The 23,388-nt window shown below is 41.4% G+C and overlaps 1 protein-coding gene across 6 annotated transcripts in view; it reads left to right on the top strand.

Annotated features, from left to right (window-relative positions):
• SLC4A4 (solute carrier family 4 member 4) overlaps positions 1-23,388 on the top strand; it is a 231,487-nt gene that overhangs the window by 170,399 nt on the left and 37,700 nt on the right. For all 6 annotated transcript variants that reach the window (XM_052683190.1, XM_052683188.1, XM_052683187.1 and 3 more), the window contains 7 exons: positions 2,133-2,290; positions 10,092-10,179; positions 10,898-11,052; positions 11,502-11,615; positions 13,087-13,261; positions 18,417-18,550; positions 22,510-22,781. In XM_052683190.1, coding sequence (XP_052539150.1) covers positions 2,133-2,290; positions 10,092-10,179; positions 10,898-11,052; positions 11,502-11,615; positions 13,087-13,261; positions 18,417-18,550; positions 22,510-22,781 — 1,096 coding nt within the window. The remainder of the gene's footprint in view (positions 1-2,132; positions 2,291-10,091; positions 10,180-10,897; positions 11,053-11,501; positions 11,616-13,086; positions 13,262-18,416; positions 18,551-22,509; positions 22,782-23,388) is intronic.

Below are 23,388 nucleotides of genomic sequence, written 5' to 3'. Positions count from 1 at the left end.
TTGCTCTCCCAGAAAAATGAGAAGACGTGTTAGTCATCAGGAAAAGTTTCTATTGAAGCTGGTGAAGGCTGTTTAGAAGCATCTTACTTTGATGGCCTGGGCAAGAGCCTGCATCTCTGCTGCTTTCCAACATGCTGCCTAGAGAAGGGGGGCCGAGGAACAGCATCCTTCCCAGCTGCTGGGTCTTGGAGCTTTCTCCTGGAAGCCTTTGTTCAGGTGTATGTCCAAGGTGGCAGCTATTGTGGTCATTTAGAGAGGACACTTGCTTTTTCATGCCACAGACAATTCCTGGTACAGCAAGGTCTTGTAGAATTGTACAAAGAAGCTTTTGGTTGGTGACTACCAGGATTCCTTATCAGATTTTACTAAGTGCATCCCTGAGTGAAAATTGTCTGAGCATTTTGTCATTTGCCTGTTCTTCTATGGGATATGTTATCTAGTGGTGAATAATTGACAGCATCAATTTAAAATTACACTGATTCTGTTGGTGAATTACTATATGCCCTATTTTTTTCTTGCTAGTTTAAGGTTTTCTACTTTACAAATATTGAAACGATCACTCAGTATGTACTTTGGGGCTTATAAGAGTTGTGAAGCCAAACTCTGTTGTGAGAGCTGCTTGCTGTGAATCGTAGGTGGCTCTGCTGAAGTGGATTTCTGTACTTCACCAGTGGGTCACACTGATTTTCCAACAGTTTGTGCAGTGGTATGTGTGTACTGCAGATGTTAACTCTGCTTTTATTTCTGGGCAAGGCTTTTAAAAACTCACTCTGATATAAAGATATTATGAGACAGAGAAAACAGTGAGATCAAGTTAGGAGTTGCTGTGGCAGGATAAAATAACAGCTGCGGTAACTTGATCATGAAACAATGACTGTTCAGTTGATGGTAGAAGCATGACAGGTCTTTTAGTTGCATGGTGGCTCCCAATTTTTCATCATCCTTTCAGTGTTTGGAGTCTATGTACATTTGAGTTTTGTGTGTGCAATAATCACCTTCTCATTTCTCTCATGTCTAACCTGGCTCCTCCTTCCAGGCTTGATGCTTTTCTTTTTTTCTGAAACTTGCTGTGATTTCTCTCTCCTCTGTGGATGCCCTTTCTCACTTTATTTCTACCCAAGGCTTTTGCTTCCTTTGAGCTCTTCTGGAGATGTGGGATGTAGCATCTCTCCTGCATCTCACCTTACAAGGATAGAAAAAGGAGTTTCTTCTGGTCAGGGTTCTCTAACAACAGTACATTCTCCTCTGTACCCCTTCTGACCACAGAAACCTGTGGTGAGGGCTGTGGGCTCAGGTGATGATGTGGGAAATAGTAACAAGCCATTTTCTCACCTAGACATTGGCTGAGGTTGTTAGTGTTGTTTCAAAACCAGCATACTTGCTCCTTTTGCCCAGTGACTCCTCGTGTGCTGGCCTGCACCAGCAACGGGAGCAGCGGCTTTGGGAAACCTATAGGGCAGAAGCCACAGACATAGAAAACTTGCTTCTAAAAGCCTGCAGTAAGTTAAGTCTTTCACTTGGAACTTGAAAAGACTTGTATGCAATAAAATGCATGTGCCTAGCTCCTGGCATGGTCAGCTGCAATGATGTCCACCCTTCAGGTTTTGTTCTTGTCAGGCCAGTCATTTCTGTAGCAGCAGCTGCAGAGGCTGAAATTGCACTTTCACTTGTGGAAAGTGCATGCCCTCTGCCCAGATGACCAGGCAACAAGTTGATGCAGTGCTTCTTCCTGAAACTGCCCACATCTACTCATCTTTCTCAGTGCTACGTTCCTTTTTCTGCCCAAACTAATACTATCCATAAACAACCTTCAAGAAGTCTGATATTCTCAGTGTTGGCTTGGCTACAAGCACCTGTAGCAGGATTGTTCTTCTGGTGATAATTTTCAGAGCAGAAATATTCAGCTTTTAAAAAGTAGCACGAATGCTTTTCTGGCCTGCCTTCTACTTTATATTTATGATGGGGAGAGGGCTACCATTAGTAGACCAAATGAGGATGACACACATAGATAGGTTTGGGTCCTATGACCCATGTGGAAACATGGCTGAATGTTCGATAAATTTCATTGCACGTTTGTATCTGCATGCCTAACAAGCCTTCATTTTATTTTCTTTTCTCTTCTACTAATGCAGTTGAAGAATAAATTCATGAAGAAATTACCCCGCGATGCTGAGGCCTCCAACGTGCTGGTTGGGGAGGTGGACTTCCTGGACAGTCCTTTCATTGCCTTCGTCCGGCTGCAGCAGGCAGTTATGTTGGGTGCTCTGACAGAAGTCCCCGTCCCTACCCGGTAAGAGAATCCTGCCCCTAAGCAGTGGAAACAAATTGGAAACTGCAGTTGCACCTTCTAAAATAATAGCTCCAGGCTAAATGAAGACTTTCTCTGTTGGTTTCTATTACATGACTTGCATATAGTATTATATTTTTTCAGGATTACTGTTTTTAAAAGCAACAAAAACTTGCTTTGGCTGCTAATCATTTCTGAGTTCAAAATTTAGTTGTATAATACAAGTTGTGTGCAAAAACACGGAACAGTCACCTTAACAACTTGATGGTGAAGGTCTCTATCAATGTGACATATGACGGTTGGATATTTTTCTACCCCTCATGATTCCTACCACATGCACATATTGTGCATACCTAAAATTCCCTTTGCCTGCTTTTGCTGTGCATATTTTTCTTTGTAAAAATTCACATTAGATGAAGGATTCAATTTTGGCCCTGCTGGAGGGAGGCAGAAAAAACGTCAGATAAACTGGGAATAAAACTATCACTGGATTGTCACAACAGATGTTCCTTTGTATTTCACAATGGCTCAGAAAAATGTCATGCAAATATTTTATTTATTATGACTCACATTGCAAATTAACCTGCAGTCTCACAAATATGAATATATCTTATCTCACGTTCTTATGTGTTTGAATTAAATGCATATGCTTATTACATAGGTGCATGCCAGGTAACAACTATAAAACTGATTAACATTAAAAGAGAATGAACTAAAAATGAACTGACGGGGTATTTCAAGGAGAAGGACAACAGGCTGAACTGGACAGACTGCAGGTGTTTTGCAGTGTCTATTTCAACCCTGCACTGGTCTCTGTGGTGCCTTGTTACTTGGAAGCATTGTGTGGACCCTGTTACTGCTGTGCACCTGGGCTCCACTGCACTTCTGGTATCAACTTACAAAGGACTTGGTTTGCGTTTTACTTGTAATTATGAAGCTCACATTGCACCTTTCATATCACTAATGTGCAAATGTATATTTTATGTGAATGGTTTCAAGGGCTTTTAATACAGAGTGAAAGTTCTATTTTGAATAATGTCTAGAGGGCTAGAGGCTATATTGAGTAATGCTTCGTGAGACGGGACATGTTAATGCTACAGAAGTACATCACTGGTGCCTCACTAATACTGACTTGAATCACAGCCATTTTAATGGAGTGAAAGTTACATGGTTGTAGAATCTGAACCTTGTCTTCATATACATAGGAGAGAATTGGTGTAGTTTTGGCCTTTGTTTAACTGCCTTGTCTTGGAGTCTGTTTCAGCAGCTCTGTAGAATAACCACATCAACATCTGTTTGCTCACAGTGGATGTTCTTTTGGGAGCATAGGGAAATGAAAATGACTTAATTTTATGAAAGGTAATTACTTATTTCTCAGTATTATGGAGCTCTGTATACATCAGTATTTCAACTTCTAAGTCTAACCTACTTGCTCCTTTTAAGTACTTCTCAAAATGCTTTTCAGCAGAAGTAAAATCAGGAATTGTTTGTTTTGGTAGTGGGAGCCAGGAAGCTAGATCTAGGATTGCTGAATGACCTCATTATTCAATAGCATTAATCAAGACAAGATGTCCTTCCACGCCAACATTTTTTTTCCAGGAAATAGTATTATCCATTAGCTGTCCTCCAAACCAAATGTTAGCCCTAATCAAAGTAGGGAAGCTCATTAGATTGCTTTTGTGAGTAATGAAGAGGCATTTGCAGTGGCTACATCCTGTGAAATTCAATCAAGGAAATCCCATAAGGGCCCAGACTAGTTATGATGGAGTGTCTCCTTGCTCAGCCCTTAGTTTCAGCCATCCTACACAGTGGATGTTTCTGTTGAAGATGTGTACTTAACCCACAGTGTCTGCAAGGTGCTGTAGCTGGAGCCTTTAGTATTCTCCCTTCCTCTCCCTAAAAGGCTTCTCTTTTTCTTTTGCTAAATTATGAAGTTCCTGGTAAAATTATCAAAACCATGCTATCAAAATTAGCCATGTGGAGTGGGAGGGTGATTCTAAATAGTGAGTTAACCTTTCAGTGCTCTGGTTTGCTTCACAGGAGTGTTGTGACACAGATACAGGGAATAACTGCAGTGTGACCTGCATCTGTCTGTCTCTAGAATGCAGATTGCCTTATGTGGGGCTCTAGGGAGCAGGCAGGAGTTCAGCACCCAGGTTTCAGCACATAGCTTTAGGCATGCCAGGCTGCAGTGTGGAGGAGACATGATGTTAGCATGGCCATCTCTTCTTGTCACAGTGGGCCATGCAATGCACTGATATTCAGTTCATGTTTCTGGTGTGCTGTGTTGAGAAATGTCTTTTCAGGTACAGATGTACTGAATATTTCACAGGAGCCTGCAAAGTGCCCTGCCTTAAAGCCATGACAGTTGCAGGGCTTGTTGGATCAATGGCAGAAGGATCAGGAAGGCCATCCGGAGGAACTGGAAGTAGCTGGGAAGGGAGACAGCATTTCAAGTAGAAATGTCATGTCATCCAACTTTCAGAATGCATGAAGCCATCTTAATGCTTTGCTTTTCATAGCACTAGCCTGACAGGGTTTGCAGGGAGGGGGCAGCAGTAGGTGACAATAAAGCCACAACCATTAGCTGGCTATGCAAGAAACTAAGACAGTCTCCTGATGTACAAGCAAATGAGACACCAAGCTCTGTGGAGCTAAAAGGCTCACTGTATCTACAGTCCATGCTCTGATATGGTATATTCATATTAACTTAATATTTTAGAACAAGAAAGCATTGCTTTGTGTGCTTATGATAGGTATTATTCACCATGTAAATTTCCATTTAATTAGATTTCTTATTTCCAGTGGTTTTTTTTTCTCAGCATATTTCTCAATTTGGATTTTTCTTCAAAGTCATAGAGTTTTGCATGTTTTGTAGAATTAAGATTTCTTATGTAGAAATGGCTCTTCCCTGGTTAAGTAATTTTTTGTTTTTGTGCACGATTCCCTTCACACTTCCTTGCTAAGTATTTTAACTATTTCCTTCACTTAAAAATAAATTCTTACTTAAAAGTAACTGCCAAGACCTGATGAATTATCCAGGGAAGGTTTCTCTGCAGGGCATTTTATACAATCCTAGTAATAAAAATCATGGAATTTAATTTAGCGTAGAGAACTTCCTGCCTTTTTCTCAGTTGTATTTTCTTGTTACCAATCAGATCAAAAATCATTTATGGATTTTGATCTTCTTCTGTCAATTTTAATTCCACGGTGCCATGAACTTTTTATTTTGGTGAGTTCTTAGTTACTGTACTTTCCCCATTGCTTTGGTGTGGCTGCCTCACCTCCTGACGGTACACCAGATGTAGCTTTTTATTTTCATAAAAGGGATGTACAATTATGTGTACAGGTCTGTTCCATTAATGTAATGATGATGAGGGCAAAAGATAAAGAATGAGCAAGGGAAAGATTTTTTGGAGATAAGCTGCACAGACTTGCATAGTCTAATATGTAGTGCTGGGAAATTGCCTGTGTCTACAAGCCTAAAATGAAATGAATTAACTTGCCCAAGGTTGCTTAAAAAGCTGTGACAGAACCGGGAGTCAGATTATCCTCCTTGCCTTCTAGCTTACGCTTTTAACTACCAGGGCATCTTTTCTTTTGGTAGACAAGGATGAAACGTCTGTCTCGTTCCTTAATTGCAGCATTGAAATGGTCTTCAGGGCTGTGTCCTTCAGCAGCTTTTCCAACAGAAGATCTTGCTTTGGGACATCTGAGCTCTGGCAACAAATAATACTTTTGTCTGCATTCATGTCTTGAATACCATGTAAGATGCTTGCAACTTGAAGGAGCACTTGTATGAAAACTGAAGAAGGACGCTTGACCTCCTTTCCTTACTGTAATCTTAAGGTGTGCCCCCTTCATTACACAGAGGTCTAAGTGTCAGGGTTTGGTGGAGAAGACGATCATGAGATTGTTCTGTCTGCCCTTGAGTCCATCAACGTGCATCTCTATTGGGAATGCTGGGTGACTTGCACGCATCTCACAAGGCAAAAGGACATTAATAAAAACATTTTCTATGGGATCTTACTGAGTTTCCTTTGTGCTTCCGAGGTGCTTTTAGCACTTCTGGAATTACAGTTCTTTCTTTCTTCATCCAGATGTGAGAAATGGACGTGGGTGAGCAGTTGAATCTTGTGTTTCCTCTTCCTTTTTTGTGTGTGGCTGAGGGACTTTGTCTCCTGCACTGGTGGTCAGCTTGCTAAGAGGCCACGGTGAAGCTTTCTTGGCCTTTGGCCAGCTTTCACCACAATCCTTTAACCCATATTGGAATCTGATGAAGTCATGGGCAGCTCAGATTTCTGACTATGTCTCAAATGGAAAATATTAGTGCTATGCCGACTTTAGAGCCTGTCTGTGTAGTATTTACTCCTTACCTCCTAAGTGATTTCTTCTTACCTTCGTGTGATTTCATGGAGATTTCTAGCCAAACTGCTCACAAGTGCAGCACATAAGACTTACTTGCCTCCTTCAGCAAACTGGATTGAGATTCCACTCTGTGGTCTCCAGAGTCATTTCCCACCTGGGTCCAGGAGGGTTCTTAGTGCTCGTACCAGGTTGTATGGCCCACAGTCTCATGTTAACATGTCTGCAGTGTTGCTGCAATGCTTTGTTAAGATCTATCCAGTGTGCAGGTGAGCTGCGCAGTACGGTGGTCACTGCAAATTTGTCTGCTTGGAAGAGAAATTCCTCATCTGTGAGAATAAATTTATTCTTGTTGGGTTTGGTGGCATGGACCATATGCTTAAAAGGTAAATCAAATGCAGTGAATGGTCATTATCTGCTAAGGGTGATGTGTCCAAAGTGACAGGAGGAACAGTGGCTTAGGTAGGACAGAATAATAAATTAGTGATTTTCTGACTCTATCAGCTTGGAAGCAGAAGAATGCTGTGAATGTGCTGTCATACAAAGTTCAGTACAGGTATCCTGAATGAGGACCATCTGCCATTTTTATGAGCTGTTGCTCAGAGCTTGTGAAAGGAAATGAGTTTTCTTACAACTTCAGAGAGAGCTAAGTTATACACAGTGAAATCTTTCTAGCCCTGAAATATCCTTGTAAATACTAGGTATCAGAAATGAACATGTGAAAACTCAGTATTTGTTGTGTGCAGCAGCCAGTAATTCTGTGTTGACTTTCAACCCAACAGATAAAGGAGTATGTCACAATTTGAAGTGAGGGCTTTTTTAGCTAGATGTATTCTGAACTAAATGATAGTAAATGTGTGTAAACACAGTCTAGTCCACACCACTAAAGCACATGAATGCTTTTTGTATTTGTATGTATACATGTGCTTAAAAGATCTTGTTCTACAAGCTGAAGGCAATTCTGAGCTGAATCAGACAGGATGAAGAATTTAGAAAGTCTCACAATCTGGCTTTTTATTTTTGAAAATGCAGGAACATTAAGGTGGTATGTTTCTGCACTGGAAGAGAGCCAACTGATGTAATGAATTCAAGAGATGGTTATGAAATGAGAGAAAAGAACATGACCTAGGCATGTATGGGTTAGTCACCTCTGGGTGAACCTTAAGTTAATCACTTGAAAGCTTCATGCAAAACCTGATAGCAAGTATTACAGTTAGTAATGCCAATTAATACATATTTATGGATCCTGTCATACTAACTTGATGTCTTTTTGTAAAACAGTTGGTTTTTAATGGAAGATACTTGTTGGAATATGATACACTTGGTAAGACAATTGATTTAGCACCTCACAATGATTTAGAAAATTAAAATGATACTACAATGCTTTTAAGGGCAACAGTATTTCTTGTGAAGTGTCTCTCAACTTTGCTGTTTCATGCTTTGTTAGCATTTTTGTGAGAAAATGTATACATTGTCAATAAAGGTTGACGCATAATGGCGAGGATGCCTCTGTGGCCCAAAGTGAAGCGGTCTCTTCTGCTTTATCTTGGCCTCATATCAACTTCTATAGACAGAGCGCAGGTGGGAAAGCTGTGCTCTCAGTGCCAGGTTTTTCTAGATGTTGCTGTGAGTGGAATGGCTGAGGCCACACCAGGGAACAGCTGATCACTGCTAGAACCACTGAAACCTGGTCTTGAATTTCTCTTACCATTTGGGTTTCCTTATCTTTACAGCCACTGCTCTTCAAAAGCTTGTAGAAACTCAATTATATTTGGTGTCTTTGGGTCTGTGTCATGTTTGAACTTGGTCCCTGGGTCAGAAAGGTGGGTAGATGATGTGAGCACACAATTTCATTTTCTCAGGAAAGCACCAATATAGTGTTCCCAAATAGCAACAGGTTATTTCATTTGCATGTTCAGAATGACAGAACTGCCATCTCTTGAATTATTTCTCTGATGAAGTCATTGGTACTTCAGAGGAGGTTCACAGAAAAATTGCTATGTGACTAAAGAGAGGAAAAACCCTCAAGCTACTTCACCTAAATGACAGACAGCTCAATTGGAGAGGATATTTAAAGGACTTTAATTATCAAAGGTTCTTCAATCTAGCTGTCTCCTTAAGAAGTGAGCTGTGACTGCAAAGCCACCGGATGGGTTTACAGGTCTTTGATATGTGTTGTATGCTCTGAGTGGAAATTCAAGGCATACAAGTTGAGCTTTAATTATTTACAGCTTACATGCTAATTAGATAGATCCTTCAAATTGAGTAGTACTTTAGGTGCTGAACCATACAGAGATCTCAGCCCCAGCAGAGCATTAGTAAGTAGACAGGTTGCTATCTGGTAGCCCTGGGAAAGAAGTGTTTGGAGAGAGATGTAGTTTATGGTAAGCGATGTGGACGGTTTGTTCTTTTTGCTGGCCTGAGTGCTTACCTCTATCTGGAACTGTGCTGCCCTACTTGTTCCATCATCCCTTGTGCAGAGAGATCCTCAGGTCAGGGTGGAACTGGACAGAGTAAGCAGTCCTGAGATCTTCTGTCCCCTCCTTCTGATTCTTCAGCAATTACATCACTAATGCTGTCCCTTAAGTGACCCTGAAATAGCAATAGGGAAATATTTAATGCAGATGCCTTATACAAGGATTAAAGAGCTGTAATGTATGATTGAATAAATCCTAAGGCAGTGGATAGGCACCATCCTGTACTGGAGCTGCATCTCTTGCACACAGTTCAATTCTGGGTACTGGGTCCTTCCTTCTTCCTGTACATTCATTGCTGGATGATACCTACTTCTGTGTAAGACTGCTGTAGTGCTCTCAAGGCTAATTTTAATATTTCTGGGGAGGAAAACTCTGGGTAGCATCTTGCTTGCCAGAGCAAGTGTGATTGGGATGCAGGGTACAACCTGTACTCCAGGTTAACTGAAGTACTTATATCGGTAGTCAGTGTAAAAATTGGAAATCCATACAAGTCCTGTCCACAGTGCCTCCTACGCATGCAATGCCTGATTATTGGAGTTGCTTAACTTCTACTGATCTAAGGGAGATGACAACTCTGCAAAACCACTATATGGCATAAATGACAACTGCTGGTGCTTTGTGTAATTCTTCCCTGGAGTTTGCTGGGGAATTAAATATTGAAGTGTCATATGGTGTAGCTAAACATGATCTTATGGGTTCAGATAGAAGTTGTCTAGAGTGCTCTTCACTTGTTAACCTCTGGGGCTGCTGAAAGCAGTAGAGATTGTACCTTTCATGTCAGTGAACTGGTCACTGGCTGAGCTGTCACTGGCAGCTTCCAGGTCTCTCTAACAAGGGGCAAAACCTTTGTTGTTCTGTTTTGTTTTGTTTTTTTTTCAGTTGACTTTCTGTGTAGATACGGTATAAGGAATAAGCAGTTGATTTTTCTATCCTAAATGGGAACAATTGGTGTGTTTTCACAGATTTCTCTTCATTCTACTGGGACCTAAGGGCAAAGCAAAGTCATATCATGAGATTGGCCGAGCCATTGCTACCCTCATGTCTGATGAGGTAGGTGCCTTTATGACTAGATTTTTGAAGGTCCCTTCCAACAGAATGCCTATTCTATTGTATTCTATTAATATTCTCCATGAAATAGGTTCTCCTGGGTTTCACTTCACTAGTAATCATTTTCTCAAGTAGATTTGGAGTTAACCCATGAATTCATGCAGTGATGTGCATCTTGTGTCTCATTCCACAATCACAGTAACCCACAGATGCACTCCAGGTAATTACTACAGAAGTCTGATTGGATGTGCCACCTACCCTCCAAGGAGTCCAAAGTACTTATGCAATATTCCACATCAGTGTTGGTTTTTTCTCTCTTCTCTCATCTCACTCCTAATATTAACACAAGGCCTTCCAGTAAAAATGGCTTGTACTTCTTGTTATTACTAAGTAATTATTATCCTCATTTCTATTTCACAGAATTAAAAACAACCCCTTTTTAAAAGAGTCAAATTGATGAGAAGATATGGTTTTTTTGTTGCTTTGTTAAAGTATCTTTTCAAAGTATAATTGAACTCTTAGATTTTTTTTTTTTTAATGAAAGAAATGGACAATTGTGTTGGTAGTATTTTTGAAAAATAAAAACACAGTTTGCAAAAAATGAGAAATGCCTGCAAGAAAGTATCTTTGTAATTAAATAACCAAAGAAAAGGGCTTTCTCTTTCTTTCAGGTATACAAAATACAAAGTTTTGCTGTATGGAGTCTCTCCTTTCTTTGCAGGTGTTCCACGACATTGCCTATAAAGCCAAGGACAGGCAGGACCTGATCGCTGGCATTGATGAGTTTCTGGATGAAGTCATTGTGCTCCCCCCTGGGGAATGGGATCCAGCTATTAGGATAGAGCCCCCCAAGTCTCTTCCATCTTCAGATAAAAGGTAAGAGCAGGTCACAGGGCAGGGTTGCCTCTGTGTGTCAGTTCTGAAAAAGTGAGAGGAATTGCTGCTGCTTGGGTACTCCAAGTTCATCAAGTAACTCCAGGGGTATTTGTGTCTGCATCTCTTTCTCTAGAAAGCACTGGAGTTATTTTCACATCTATCTTAATAGACTGTGGAAGTGGATGTTTTTGCAATTCTGTACCCTCTGGGGCAGTGGTACAGGGATATGGTGATAAATAGTGGGTATCCAGACACTTCTGGTATTCTGCTTGCACTTTCTAACTCACTGTGTTTCACAGTGGCTCCAGTAGGTCAGCTTTCTAGCCTCCTTTATATAGCATGGCTTCAGGAAAGGCTAACACCTCTGTAGTGGAACATTATGTGGTTTCTATTTTGTGGAGCCATTAGGTAATGCAGTGAGCCTCAGTTTGGCTTGTGTTCTTGCCTAGGAAAAACATGTACTCTGGTGGAGAAAATCTGCAGATGAATGGAGACACACCTCATGATGGAGGACATGGAGGCGGGGGACACGGGGACTGTGAAGAGCTGCAGCGAACCGGCAGGTCAGTAATGCACTGCTCAGTGTGTTGTAGCTTGTGTGATCCGTCCAGCATGACAGTGTTTTCCTTTCAGAAAATTCTCATCCTTTCAACTTTCCACCTTAGAATACTGTTTCAATCTATGCAGGTTGAGCTGTAACCCCAAATCATACGCTGTGGTTTTGAGCACCCATCTTGGGACTATCTGAAAGGTTCTGAATATCTAGTCTTGAAGTGTCTTAAACAAGGCTTGCTGGAACACTGCATGCTTGTGAACTTAGACAAATTGTAAAGAGTGTAAACATGCCAGGTACAGCTCCATTTTCCATTCAGATTGCTGGAAGCGCTTTAGCCATAAGCAGAAAAGCCCTGTTTTCAAGACATTCCTGTTACAGTGCAGTTGAACAGATTAAGGCTTTTATAGGATACAAATATGGAAGGTAACAGAGCCTGAGGGCTCTCTCTCTTTTTTATTACTTTGTATGCTACATAAAAGTCTGCTAGAGTGAGGATGCAGTACAGGAGGCTATCAAACAACGTGCTCAGTACTGTGGGATCAATATGTAGGTTTTTATGTTGCTTTTGTGTTTGTGTTGTAACTTCCATCTATTTTCTAGCTTTTAGAAGAATATTTAAATTGTGAGGGAAAAATCTGAAAGTCTGAATTTACGCATTGGTGTGTACAGGGCAGTTAATAAATCGTTGTTCTGCATCCGAATGTAATGTGTGCCTACCTGCCCCATAGCTCTGCGTATAGTGTCTGAACAGTCTTGCAAAGATACCGTAGAGAGGCTTTCCAGTTGCTATTTAGCTCAGGTGGCAGCTGAATTGTTATGCATAAATAGATGTAAGTTGCTGTTGGTGGAAAACAGCATGCCAGAGAACAAGAGGCAAAACAAAAATTTTTTCATGTTGATACAATCAGAGCTGTGTGGAGTTTCTGTGAGTTAAACATTGTTTTGTTTGGACTGTGCAAAAAGAATATGTCTGCAGGTGGAGCTCTCCAAGATGATTTCACTTGCTTCCATTTTTGTTTTCAGTTCTTCTTGTGGTTAATAGTTTGAAACATTTTTTCCGTTTAGTAGATTGTTGGCTCAACCAACCATTGTGTCTGCCACGTGAAGAAATTTAGGCAAGGATTTAGACTGGAATTAATAGATTTTATTAGCTCAACCAATACAACTGCGGGGAAAAAAAAAAGCCAGACGAGCTTCCTGAACTGCAAGCTTTTGTGGTCTGTTTCAGCAGAAGTAGGGCTTGTGTTTCCGAAATCGATCTCTTTCCAGCAGCATCGCATCATGAAAGATATTATCTTTCTTACAACACTGTCAGTGATATCCCTGGACCACTGCAGCTGTGATAAGACTATTAAGTAATGTGATGACCTCATTACTTTCAGATCATCCTTCATTTCTGGCGGTGTTTCCAATTACTTATCTTAGTGACTTTCACTGTAAAACATTTTATGCAAGTCTCCTCTTGCTTGTCTTTTCAGATTCTGTGGTGGCTTAATCAAAGACATAAAGAGGAAAGCACCGTTCTTCGCCAGTGACTTCTATGATGCTTTAAATATTCAAGCCCTTTCAGCCATTCTTTTCATCTACCTGGCCACAGTGACCAATGCTATCACTTTTGGAGGACTGCTTGGTGATGCTACAGAAAACATGCAGGTTAGCAATAGCTTTCAGGTGAAATGAATAAATCAGAGCTGATTTGCCTTTTGCTGTCTACAGTCAGAACTGAATTCTGAATACATTAATAGAGGTATGGTGTTGCTTCCACTGAAAACTGGCTTTCTTTCTCTGCTGTTGGACGGCTGTCCATTGAAAAATTGTACCATTACCTTAAATGGAGTTTGAAAGATGGCCAGGCAACAGAGAAAAACTTAGGAAGAATCCTTGCTCCTATATAGAGAAGTTCCTCGGATTACTCTCTGTGTTTTGTCTCGGTTGCACTGTTTCAGTCAAATTAAGTTTATGAAGTCTGATTCAAACTTTCCATGTCATCAGAGCATAGCACTGTATTCTCTGCATGATTCGTACAACTCCTAGCAATCTCTGGACTTCTGCCTCTCTGCTAAAAAGAAAACACTAAGATTGATAGGAAAGCAGTGAAACAGGTGGTGTAGTAGAGGAGAAAAGTGAAAATTCTTTAGAAATGATGATGGAAGATTAGATTCTGGGAAGTGTACTTTATTTCCAGAGACTGACTGGATCGGTAGTAGACAAAAGTAGGGGCTTCAAGGCATGGCATAACTGTATATGAAGCGTAAAAGAAAGGGATTCTGTTAGAGCACTGTTCTAGATTGTGTTTGATTGGGGCAGAATTATGCGTCTTAGGATTTCTTTTGTACTTTTAACGAGGAAGTAAATATAAGAACTTTTATTTAAATAGATTCAGTGCAGTCAAGTTGAATGTCCTAATAATAGTTAAGCTCATATTGACAGTGACTGAATTATTCAACTATGTAAATTTAATTTAAACAAACATAGAAAAGGGGGACACCTTTCCAGAGCTACTGACTTCCCCATCATAAATTACAAGCTAGAGTAAGATTCAAAGATTCTAGCACTCATGGAGTGCTAGACATCCCTCTCCTTGGATAAATATGGTTTTCCACTTCCAAAACTGAAATCTGCAGCAGTTGTGCAAACAGATGCACAATGCCCAACCTTAAAAAGTAATAACAGCAAATGGAAGCAGAGAATGAAAAAGCCTCCAGGATCCACCAGGGATTATAACTCTTCTATCACTGAGCAGCAGCGAAAAGCCTGCCTGCTCTGAACCTGCACAAGGAACAATATTTAAAGTAGGGGGAGGAAGGGAAAATGTTACCGAATTCCAAATTTAGTGCATATAATTATGTCACCTGTGTGAAAAATCCTTCTTGATACCTTTGTATTCACTAAACATATTTATCAAGTTGGCAAAAATTGTTTTTGCACTGAAACATACAGTATAGTTTCTTAATGCTCACAAAGAAAAACCTCAAGCAATTTAATTATTAAGAAAACAAACAAAACAAAAACACCTTGTATTTCAAGAACCTGGAGATGTCATTCATCTGAAAAATGGTAAAATGACTGCTGATTTAAGCAGAGACAATCCTGTTGCTTGCACTTGGTCATATTGCTCAGAAGGACACACGTATTTTGCTGTCCTTTGTTTTGGCTGCTGGATCAATGGAAAAGAGAAATGTACTCCTTTTTGTTCTGCAGCAGTAGAAAAATACTACCTTTGGCACCTGTTTTTCCAGCAGCAAAGTAAAAAGCAAAGATGTCCTCCATGGGGGTCTTAGAATCGTAGAGTGCCCTGGGTTGAAAGAAACTACAATGATCATCTGGTTTCAGCCCCGCTAATATGCAGGGTCGCCAACCACTGGACCAATCTGCTTAGAGCCACATCCAGCCTGGCCTTGAATGTCTGCTTGGACAGCCAGTTCCAGAGCATCACCACTCTCTGTGTGAAAAACTTCCTCCTAACAAGAGGGTCCTCTTGGTGGTGCTGCCAGATTTGCTTGATAGTGCAACTGCCTTACTTTCCTTGGGAGAATTTCTGCTGCTAGGCCCATAGCTTGCTTTGAAGTTGATAGAACCCAGTGTACATTTTCCCACTCTTCAGAAAAAGACAAAAGCTGCAGGAACAGCCTGTTTTGAGCCCACTGTTTTATTCTCCATGTTGAAGAGGGAAATCATTGATACCACTTTAGTAGCAGGGAAGTTCTGGAGCAAATATAATGCAGTGCAGCCTTTTAATGACAAAAATAGGAAGAGAAGCAGAAAGCAAGCACTCAAGTCTTGCTGAATGCTTCACCCATTGATTCTCAGGTGTTCTGTCCTCAGGAGAGAAACAGCCTCTCAGATATTTCTCTCCAGACACAGCAATTTGCAGAGCTAAAACTGGCCTGTTCATATGTTTCTGGGGCCCAGTTTTAGTTCAACCTTTTTAAAATTTCTCTCCTGAACCCAGTCCTCATAGGTGCAGAAATGTTGAGAACTCTCAGATTCACAGCAATCTTGAGAATCATTGTTCCTCTTGGGGTGTAGTGTACATATGAACAGCAAGGAGATTCACAAGAGAAAGAAAATATATACTGAGGTTGCTGCTGTCTTTGAGCAAGTAAAAGCAGGTGGAGGTGGTACAGCTTACAAGTGCATGTAACAACCAATTGAATTCACTGTTTTTTATTTATTTAATAATTCAAAATGGAAGCACTCTTAGTTCCTCTGAACAGTTCAGGTGGATCACAGGCTCAGCAAGCATGGGCACAAACTAGCTTTTCTTCATCATCTCCATTCAACAAACCTTCATTCACTGTCATTCTTTGAAAAGGCATTAGGTATAAAAGACTGCAGTGGGAGCCTGGAAGAGATTTTGATTGCTGCTTTTCAACAGAAGAGAAAATGGTGTGATCCTTGTGCTCAAGTGCTCCTGTCCCATCAATCTGAGCGAAGCTTTCCAAGACAAGCAGTTCAAGTTATTCCTGTAGGGAACTGCTCAGAGGGATGAGAATCCATGTTCAGTTCAAGTGTTGTCCAAACCACTCTGTATTTCTGTAGTGGAAAAGAGTTCAGAAGTGTGGTTTTCTACAAGACATCTAACAGTGTGAGCTGCATGGGATCTTCATTCTTGAAAACACAGAGGAGGGAAATTAATGCAGGCACAAGACCCGATCCTCACCACAGGCTCCAGTGTTGTGAAGAGAGAGTGAGAAGGCTCTTTGTCACAGGTCATCTTCCCAGGATGTTTTTGTATTGGCAGAGCCTCATTAACTCCTAGTTTACATCAGCTCTGAGGAGCAGCCTCCAAAGGTTTACCTCCCAGATGTATTATCCTCATATAAAGCAGTGTTCTAGGGACTACAGCATTTGTGCTTCTTGCTTTTTGTAAACAGCTATGTAACTAGCTCTGGATAAAACACTTCAATTGCCCAGGGCCAGTGTTTCTCTAAAAGCTCACTCCATAGTTCTCTGTTTCTGAGAAAAGACACTATTCTTAGCTGCAGACACATGGAAGAATGCAGGGGAAAAGAGATTCCAGATGCTCTGCAACCCGCACACCAGCCACACGGGCCTTCTCTGTGAGTAGTGCAGGAGAAGCGAAGAGGGATCAGCTGTGCAGATGCCATTCCTTTTGCTGAGAGTAATTGTTTCATCCTCACAAGCCCCTCAAAAGCAGTGAGTGAAGGCTTATAGGTTCCTGTCTGCATCCCCTGTAAGACAAACTGTAATTTTTATATCAAGACTGAAGGGCTTCACATTGAGTAGGGCTTCTCAGTGAGTTTTCCCTTGCATGGATCAATTAGTGACTGTAGTGATGGGCATTCACAATAGCATTTAAAAATGGAAAACATGAAGGATGGCATCTTATGCAGCGGCAAGGTTGGCTGTTTCCAATCCTTTCACATCAGTAGTTTTCCTACATTGACATGTGACTAAAGTGTGGCAGGAACTAGACAACTTTCAAATCTTCCTTGCCTTTTGCTTCTCTGCACAGCTATTCTGCTGTTGCTTTAGTTCACCAGCTTGACACTGGTATTTTGAGGTCATGTTTGTGTCTAGAAAAAAAGTTCCTCATTGCTCCTTTGAAGATTTGTGAGTAATTCAGTAGATAATCTTTTTTCTGCTTGTACTTGGTGACATACTGGTTTGACTTGTGAGAGCATAATACAGTGTCAACAGAAACTTGGGTCCTTCCAAGAAATGGAAGCACAAAACTTAAATTCTTTGTTACCACGGATAAGTCAGAAAAATGGCAGCGCAACCCTGAAGCTTGTCATGGGTGGAAGAAGGATCTGTGCGTGCCTTTGTGACTGCTCAGCACGTGCAGTGCTCAGGCTGATTCAGAAACAGCCACAACAAGGCACATAAGTTTGCGCTTAAATCTTTACCTCATCATTGAGCAAGGGTTGTCAATTCAGGTGACAAACACAGCTTAAATAGAGAGTCCAGGTCCATGTAAAAACAGATTAGTCTGGATAAGAGCAAATGAGGTAAGGTCCACCTATTTCTGCCATTTTTATCTAATGACGGATGCACTGTCAATAATCATATTACTGGCAAGAAAAAAATGCTATTTATATTGCATCAACAGCTTGCCTTTTAAAAATAGGCATTGTCCAGCTATAATTTTGATGAAAATCCAAGAACACATCAAGCACACTCATTTATCATTCCCCAGTGAAGATATTTTGCCACACATGCCAAAGGTAATTGTAGAGTCTATTACATATGGAATTTACGACTTGCTGGTTACATCTGATGAACTTGGGTTTCAATAAAGAACTGCTGGATGAAGTAGCCTTGTTTGGTTCGTATCTCATTTACTAGGAGTTATGTAAAAGACTGGCATCTTGTTTATCTAGGAAAATCTGCTCTGTTGGAGGAAGGAGCAAAAAGAAAAAAAACAACAAAACTGTGATGTTCTAGAGGATGGCAGGACTATTGTGTAGCCATGCTCTGCCCTGTCAGTTTGGGGAGCTCTGCAGATGTGTGATGCAGATGATCTAGAAGATCATATCCCTTACGTGGTCTTTGAAAGCACTTTCCTCACTTTTTCGATGATAAAATATAACGCAGTGTTAGTAAACTCTGCCTCAGAAATAACTATCGGACTTGCTGGTTATCTCGAATAACTCTAAACTGTGCAAGGTGAATAAATCTTTCTTCGTGGCTGCAGGAGAGGGCAGAGGATATTCTTCCCTTCACCTTGGATGTGTCAACATACAGCACCCTGCTAGTCACCACTGTAGTGACTGTTTTCCTGCAATAGTGCTACCAGAAAGGGTTATTAACAGAACTAACATCTCTTCTGTCTCTACTGCAGGGGGTGTTGGAGAGTTTTCTGGGCACAGCAGTCACCGGAGCGATATTTTGCCTTTTTGCTGGCCAGCCACTCACTATTTTAAGCAGCACGGGACCTGTCCTTGTCTTTGAACGACTTCTCTTTAATTTCAGCAAGTAAGCGAAAGGGTGAAGAGAGGGAGGAAGGGAGGAATGTCTTGCATGAGTAAAATGCTAGCTAGGGAATGAGATGGCTTGTGGGGGGGAAGGAGGGGATTTAGTGTATGAAATGAAACATCCATTTGTTCCTTGTTGAGACTGCAGTGCAATCACATCAGGGATTTTCACAGGCACGTATGCCCAGAGCACTGCCTGGTGTACAAGGGTCTGTCTCCACTGAGCCTTTTGGAAATGCTTTGCCAAGCCTGTGCCAAGCCTGCAATGCTTTCAGCATACTGTTCCCCACTGACTGCTGAGCGTGTTTTCCTTGATTGCTGTTTCCAAAAGGAGCAAAAAAAGCAACAAAATCACATAACAAAATGCAACAGGTCTCAAGATTACCAAAAATTTGTTCCTAAGTCAGTATTCATTTGAAGTGTCTGTAAAGCTGGCAAAATATAATGAGTGCCCAAAGGAATCAGCATATTCACTGATAATTTTACGTGCAGGACTGTTGATATTTTGGATGACATTTAGGAAATTGATAACTTTAGGCTGTACAGAAAATTTGCCAGATTTCTTGTGGCCTTCCTTCCTTATATCAAGGAGATAAGGGGAGTTCACAGCATTGCCAAGACTTCTATGGCAGGACAAAAAATTGAGAACTTTTGGTTTTAAAGCGTTGCTGCGCTTTATTTCAAAAGCACTTGCCTGTGATATGGAACAGCTTTTCTACCATTTGCAGTTATTTTTAGAAAAGCTCTATTGAATTATTAAGGTAAACACGGCTGCAGGTTGTAATAAGGCAAGAGACATGGTATGTGTTTGTCTCTTTAACTGTATCTCCTTCGTTACATTTAATCTGTGTAGGTACTTACTCAGAAATAATCGAGCAGATGAAATATGACTTTGCCTTTCCTGTGAGTACTCTAGGTGTAGGAAGAGTCTTCTGAGGCACAGGACCTCTGCTAGGCTGACAGTATATTTATATGTCACCCCGCATACAGAGGACTGCTTTGGTAACATTTGTTCAGCAAATTTAATTGATAATACCTGTATCAGTGTGGTCCTTGTCTGCAAAGGTCCTGCAACACAGGATGAGATCAGGTCTGATTCTCATCCCATAATGTCCAAGTTAGCACTATTTTATAATCTGTAGTAGGATTTTAAGCCAGGTTGGCATTGTGCTGCTCTTCAATCCCTGTTCAGCAGAGCTTTATTCATGCCAACACAGGCAGAGACTCATCTTGGAGTTGCAGGTGCCGTGGAGAGACTTGCTGGACCTTTAAGTGGTATGCAGTCTCTTCCTGCCTTCCCTAGGGCTGACACTCTCCATGGCACTGCTTCCATGATCCTCCCAGTCAGCAGCAGAGGAGATGGACTTTGCAGACCTTCTCTTCTCCTTGAGATGAGAAAATGGGAGGAAAATCAGACAAGCCTGGAGAGGGAAACTGGAAGCTACCCACTGGTGTGAGATCTGTAGCAGGTCAGGAAGAGAGAGCACCTTTCTTTTCTTTCCTTGATGGCTATGAATGAATAAAATCAGGAAGAGAATGAATAAAATTAGAAGCTGTTTGAATCTAGCTTGCAGATCTAAGCCTGGATGCTGCATGTCAAAGTTAAAAAAAAAAAAACAAGATAGGAAAACATTTCCTATTATTTTGGGAAGAAGGGTGTTATTTTTAACTAGAGAAGGAGATTTTGATTATAAAAGCAATTGTTCTGACAACCTGCTTAGGCAGAAAGGCAAGATTTTTTGAGGGAGCCTTTCTCACAAGGAAATTGGAATCAAGTGCTGTGATTTTCTATAATGCATTTGTGGCTGTTCGTATTCACAGCACCCTCTTCCCTGCTGGGAGCAAAATTACAAAGCCTTGCCATCTACTGATTCATTTAAAGTGAGTGTGTCTGTGTCTGTGTAGACGCTTAAGAAAGCCTCTACTGAATGACATCTAGCACTCCTGAAAGAAATTCAAAATGCATCGTGATTGGGTCTTCGTTAGCAACACAGTGCAGTTCTGTATCAGTCTCTTTTGCTGTGCTGATCCTTTTCCTTCTCATTCACCCTTTGTTTGGTGCAGCAAATCAAACATTACAACTTTGCTCTGAAGAATTTCCTTGACAGTATATAATAAGACACTTACATGTAAATTTATCCTAAATTTGCTACTAATTAAAGAATCACAAGGACTCACACGCCCACAGCAATCACTGTATTGAGCTGGTGGATTGCCTGAGACTGCTGCTCCCATTTTACAGAGCGCTAAGGAGGAGAAGGCATTGCAGAGACTTGTTTTGAATGCAGATGCATGACAGTGCCTGAGCCTACAATACCCTGGCCCAGGAGACTCACAGGAATGCATGGCACTGCCCAGTAGCAAGCCTTTAACTAGGACCTTGCCAAGTCTTCAGCATTTTCTCCCACTTTACAATTGTAAGATTGTAGTTCCCTCCAGTTAGGTGTAATTCTTCCAATTCAAGATCTCTGTAGTTTTGTACTGTGCACTAAAAAACTGTCTTCAAGCCCTTGTGTCTGCCAACGTTCCCCTGGTTGCAGGTTAGGTGCTTGGGGAATCATGGAGCATGGCAATGAGCTGCTGCAGTTTGCTGCCTGTGGGCAAATCCTGACAGGATTCTTTGTCACACCAAGTCGGAGGGAGTCCGCCTGCAGTGGGGATCTGAATACAGAGTGGGACCAACCTGCTGCCAGCTCTAAGGATGCTCTGTTTTACCACATTACTCTGCCAGGAGTTTGAACTAAAACTATCCCTCATACTAGGGCATACCAGCACTTCCCACTGCAAACAGGTTTGGGGGGATTTGTCTTCAGGACAGTTTAACAGTTTCCTTCGCCCTCATGCCTTTGAGAGTGTCTTGTTCCTTCTGTGCTGTTAAGTTTCAGTGCTGTGGGTGGTTATCTAGTGCAGCTTGCATTCCTAAGGTGTCTTGAAGAGGACTTCTGCTCCTAAAATATTTTCTAAAGAAGATTCACAGGGAGCAGCATTCATTTTTCTTAGCAGACTTAATGTAATTGGGGGAAACAAGGGATTCCTGGACTCTGTGGTTTCCTCACAGCTTTCTGATGCTGTCAGAGACCTTGCTCTGAGACTTTGCAGAGAAAATGCTCCTCCTCCTTTGTTATCACAGTCCAGCAGGGCAGGGCTGCCTGCTTCCATGGAGAAATAGCTGGGGCTGGGACCCTGCTGCCCCCTACTCCCTTTCTTTCCCAGAATGGGCAGCAGTCTACCTTGGCAGAGTCTTATATTCTCTGCTTTTTGATTTTCGTATTTTTTTGGTCCTAAAAGCCTCCCTTTGAACTCAGTGCAGTTAGGGCACAGCAGCCTCCCCCAGCAAACAGACTTCCCAGGGAGGAGTGATATGATTCACCCCATCATCTCCACAACTGCCACATCCTGGCACCCGAGTTTGTAATCTTCGGCTTTGCATTTCTTTATCTGCTGCTGGTACTTTTCTGCAGATAATGCAAGTGTATGAGACATGAAAATGCAGGCTTCTGAGTAAGAAGTTTGGCAGGAAATTGCTTTTCTAAAGGAGATTTGTAAACTGTAGTTAAATCTGCAGCTGGTGGAAAGCTGTCCAAGTTCATCTGCTCTTGGTCTGGGTGGCTAGATGCTTGGCCCTTTACAACTCTGTGTGTGTTTGCCAAGGCAGGATTTATACTGGGAAGCCTAGAAAGAGCTTGAATTAATTGGTAGCATTTATTAATGGAAGCAGAAGCCAAAACGATCACTTTTGCAAGCTTTTCTGCTACCTCAACTGTTGAACTGCACCACGTGCTTTTATGGAGTCGCCTGACTGAAAACAGCTTAGTATTTGGGCACAATTTTGCTTAATCTAAAATAAGCCCTGGTCCCAGAGGCTTTACATTCACCACTTCTCACTAGAAAGTGCTAATTCTGTATGGATTTCTCTAATCCCTCCTATCTTCCCTCCCTTCCACCTGTGTCTTGTTGCAGAGACAATGATTTTGACTACCTGGAGTTTCGTCTCTGGATCGGCCTCTGGTCAGCCTTCCAGTGTCTCATTCTTGTTGCTACTGATGCCAGCTTCCTGGTCAAGTACTTCACACGCTTCACCGAAGAAGGTTTCTCCTCACTTATTAGCTTCATCTTCATTTACGATGCTTTCAAGAAGATGATCAAGCTGGCAGATTATTACCCTATCAACTCCGAGTTCAAGGTGGACTATATCACACATTATTCTTGTGCCTGTGAACCACTGGGTCCAGGTAAGAGAATACTTTATTGACCCTCTGATTTGCAAACACAAGATACTGCTTGCTTTCATTTATTTATTCATTCATTTATTTATCAGTTGCACTGTGGCTCAGATAACAGAAAAGTAGATGAATCCTTCTTTATCAGTTTTCTTCCAATATCTTATCTTAGCCTTTCTATCCAACGTTTCTGACACTCCTCATGTGAGCGCTGTTATGAGCAGAGAAGCTGTCTGCGTACCTATGTCTCCTCACAAATATGTGGCCATTAATTCTGAACGGTGTTTCTCTGAGGCTAGGACACCACCAGAAGTGGTATCAAGGGCACTGCTGTGGTACTGAAGTCAGTCCTGGTATCCCCCGTGTGGTCCTGACAAAGGACAGGAGCTGGATTTATTCAGTGCGTTACCCAAACATGGGTGCTTTTGCACTTCCTGGCTGCACGTATGAGCAGAAAAGCATGAAGAAGTTCTCATTAGAGTATAAGGGAAGAGTATCCATCAGTTCAGCCTATTACTGGAGTGTGCACTGCAAGGCAAGTGTAGCCAAAATATGTGTAGGTCTGGTAATACAACCGTGAACAAAAGGTTACAAAACAGATACCAAACAGAAGTAATGC

Source organism: Tympanuchus pallidicinctus, unplaced genomic scaffold, assembly GCF_026119805.1.
Source record: "Tympanuchus pallidicinctus isolate F22 unplaced genomic scaffold, pur_lepc_1.0 scaffold2, whole genome shotgun sequence".
NCBI lineage: Eukaryota > Metazoa > Chordata > Aves > Galliformes > Phasianidae > Tympanuchus > Tympanuchus pallidicinctus.
Note: the sequence above shows the minus strand (reverse complement) of the source record. Positions and strands in the feature narration are given on the sequence as shown.